Source organism: Sorex araneus, chromosome 3 (assembly GCF_027595985.1).
Source record: "Sorex araneus isolate mSorAra2 chromosome 3, mSorAra2.pri, whole genome shotgun sequence".
Classification (NCBI taxonomy): Eukaryota; Metazoa; Chordata; class Mammalia; order Eulipotyphla; family Soricidae; genus Sorex; species Sorex araneus.
In genome coordinates, this window is record NC_073304.1 from 174,820,113 (window position 1) to 174,823,346 (window position 3,234).

The window sequence follows — 3,234 nt, forward strand, 5'->3', positions numbered from 1 at the left end:
CATCCCACAATGATTGACACAGTTATGAGAAATATCATAGGCTTTTAGAATTATAAAGTGCATGAGAAGGAAAAAAATGAAGCTATAGAAGCTACATGAAACCAGATATTTCATGGGAAATGATATTTTAAAACTGGTTTTGGAAAAAAAATAGACTTTCATCTTACTTATTGATAGGAAAATGAGAATTAAAAATTAAAGAAGGAAAATCTGTGGAACACTAATAAATCTGATTTTCCAAGAGAGCACAATAGTTTGGTTTGGTAAAATGTAGATAAAATGTCTGTTCATGAAATAGCCTAGTAGAAACTACATGTGATTTATCTTAGGTTCTCTGCCCTTCACCTCACACATTTTACTGGCCCCAAATAAAAAATCATAAAGTTAAAAGATTAAAAACAATTGTTCTGATTCTTACACTAGCTGTGACTCTGAAATGTTCAAGAAACTCATCTATAAAATAATATTGTTTCAGACTGTGGGATAGTCCAGCAGGTAGAGCTTTTACCTTGCATGCAGCTGACCAGGTTCAATCCCTGGCAACCCATATGGTTCCCAAGCACAACAAGGAGTCATTGCTGAGTGCAGAGCCAGGAATAAGTCCTGAGCACAGCCAGGAGTGACACCCAAAATAAAACAAAAAAATCAAAATTTTAAAAATAACATTCTTTCAAGTTTTTTGATGCATATGATTCACTTATTTGCCTTCCCCCAATGTAATAAATCCATAGAAACAACTATAGAACCCATTTCGTGAGGTTGTTACAAAGATTAAATGATATTACAAATAAAATGTCCCTAACACACAGGCTGGTACCTTGCTGCTCTTCTTCCTCAGTTTCCCTCACCTCTGGACAGCTTCCTGTCTACCATGGCCCTCCTACCGTTAGCTCCAGCATTTGTTTGTATATTATGTGACAAAAGAATGAAATGCCAAAGTCAAAAACAGTAACTTGGAGGCCAAGTGAACAGCTGGGAAGAAACCAAGGCTTCTGGTAAGATCCAAGTCAAAAGGGAAATTCAAGGTAAAACAATCAAGAAAAGGTAGAGCTCTGTGTCACTTGAGGAGAGCACAGGTGCAGAACTGAAAACCAAGACAAGTCAACAACACTGCATGGTTTTCCTCAAGAAGACTGAGTCACGGTAGGGTAACTTTTCACTTTGAAGAGAATCTAAAACTCAATTTATGGAGACAAAAATGATTTCTGCTTCCAAACATCAATAGGGTAGAGCAAGAGCCAAGGCCACATGAAGTGATGGTTTCCATTAAGGGTGAATTTCAGTCGCTTGGTTTTCTGGACTCTGTGTCAGCTCAAAATTATGCCATTCATCAGATCTTGTAACACACAGTCCTGTTGGAAGCTCATACGTGTCTAATGAGAATCTCTGAACCACTCAGTCTACCCCACTAGGAGAATGGATGCAGGAAATCAGTCTTTGGTGACTGCGTTTATCCTCGAAGGGTTGACAGACCAACCGGGACTCCAACTCCCTCTCTTCGTCCTCTTTATATTGATCTACACCATCTCCATGACAGGAAACTTGGGTCTGGTGTTTTTAATCAGGATCAGTTCTCAGCTTCACACGCCCATGTATTATTTTCTGAGTAACTTGTCCTTCATAGATCTTTGCTACTCCTCTGTCATAATTCCTAAAATGCTGGTGAACTTCGTGTCTGAGAAGAATGTTACCTTCTTTCCTGAGTGCATGACCCAGCTCTTCTTCTTTGCCTTCTTTGGGATTGATGACTCCTACATGCTGACAGCCATGGCATATGATCGTTACGTTGCCATCTGTAGCCCTTTGCTCTATAATGTCACCATGTCCCACAGAGTCTGTTTCCTTTTGGTCACTGGTGTGTACATAATGGGGGCTTTTGGTGCCTTGGTTCATACCAGCTACATATCTAGTCGCTCATTCTGTGGAACTAATGTCATCCACCATTACTTCTGTGATATCCTGCCTCTTCTGAATATATCTTGCTCAAGAGATTACACCAAGGAACTTCTGGTCATGATGCTGGTTTCATTCAATGTATTTGCATGTGCGCTGGCCATCTTAATCTCTTATGCCTTCATCCTTGCTAGCATTTTGCGAATCCGTTCAGCAGAAGGCAGGTCCAAAGCTTTCAGTACCTGCAGCTCCCACCTGGCAGCAGTTGGGGTCTTCTATGGCTCCATCATCTTCATGTATTTTAAACCATCTAATGGTGACACAACCCAGGAGAAGGTGGCCTCTGTGTTTTATACTACAGTGATTCCCATGCTGAACCCCATAATCTACAGTCTTAGGAACAAGGATGTCAAAGAATCTCTGAAGAAGGTTCTTAATAATGGAATTCTTTCCAGGTCTGTATAGAAAGCAGTGCTTTGAAAAAGGTTCTTTTAAACATAGATTTTGTCTTACATATGACATCTCCTTATTCTTATGGGTAACTAGTTAGTCTCAAGCCAAAGACAATTTAAAACATTGGGATTATTTATTGATCTTTTTTCAATGTCCTAATTTTCAATGTATATATCCTACTCATTGTAGTCTCCTAATTACACAAAAAATACATTTCTCAGTCTACATATTCAACTACTGGTCAAAATCTATATATGCATGTATGTTTTCAATGTGCATTAGCATGTATTTAAAGTTGCAAAGTCTAAATACATAAACACAAATGTGTGTATGCAAATGTGTGTATGAATACTGTATATACATGTACATAAAACTCACTGTACAATTGTTCTTGCTAAGCTAAAAGTTCCTGGTAAAATTTAAAATTGCTGTATCTAATAAAGGCTGAATATACAAATCCCCTTTAACATGTCCATATTAATAAGTAACAGGTTACAGAAGAAACAAACTTTTTAATTATCAACTTTTATCATTAGGCTGAATGATACTTCTTTATTGCTATTAGAAACTTGTTATTTTTCTAGAATTTTATGGCTTTTGAGAATATGAAATTTCTAAAATTAATTAGATAAAAAGTCTAAAATTTGGGGGCATAGAGAAAAAAACATCCTATAAACACCTTCATATTCTTAACCCACATCTTGTCAAAGTGTATCACTGTCACTGTATCACTGTCATCCTGTTGTTCTTTGATTTGCTCGAACGGGCACCATTAATGTCTTCATTGTGAGACTTGTTGTTACTGTTTTTGGCAGATCAAATACGCCACAGGGAGCTTGCCAGGCTTTGCCACGTGGGCGAGATACTGAGAGGGGCAGAGGAATTGAA

General features: G+C 37.9%; 1 protein-coding gene across 1 annotated transcript; it reads left to right on the forward strand.

The window, feature by feature from the left end:
* The first annotated feature begins 1,114 nt into the window (after positions 1 to 1,114).
* LOC101545037 (olfactory receptor 8D1-like) lies at positions 1,115 to 2,358 on the forward strand. The gene is made up of 2 exons (XM_004605132.2): positions 1,115 to 1,143; positions 1,413 to 2,358. The coding sequence occupies exons 1-2, from the start codon at positions 1,115 to 1,117 to the stop codon at positions 2,356 to 2,358; spliced, it is 975 nt and encodes a 324-aa protein (XP_004605189.2).
* Positions 2,359 to 3,234: the final 876 nt, after the last annotated feature.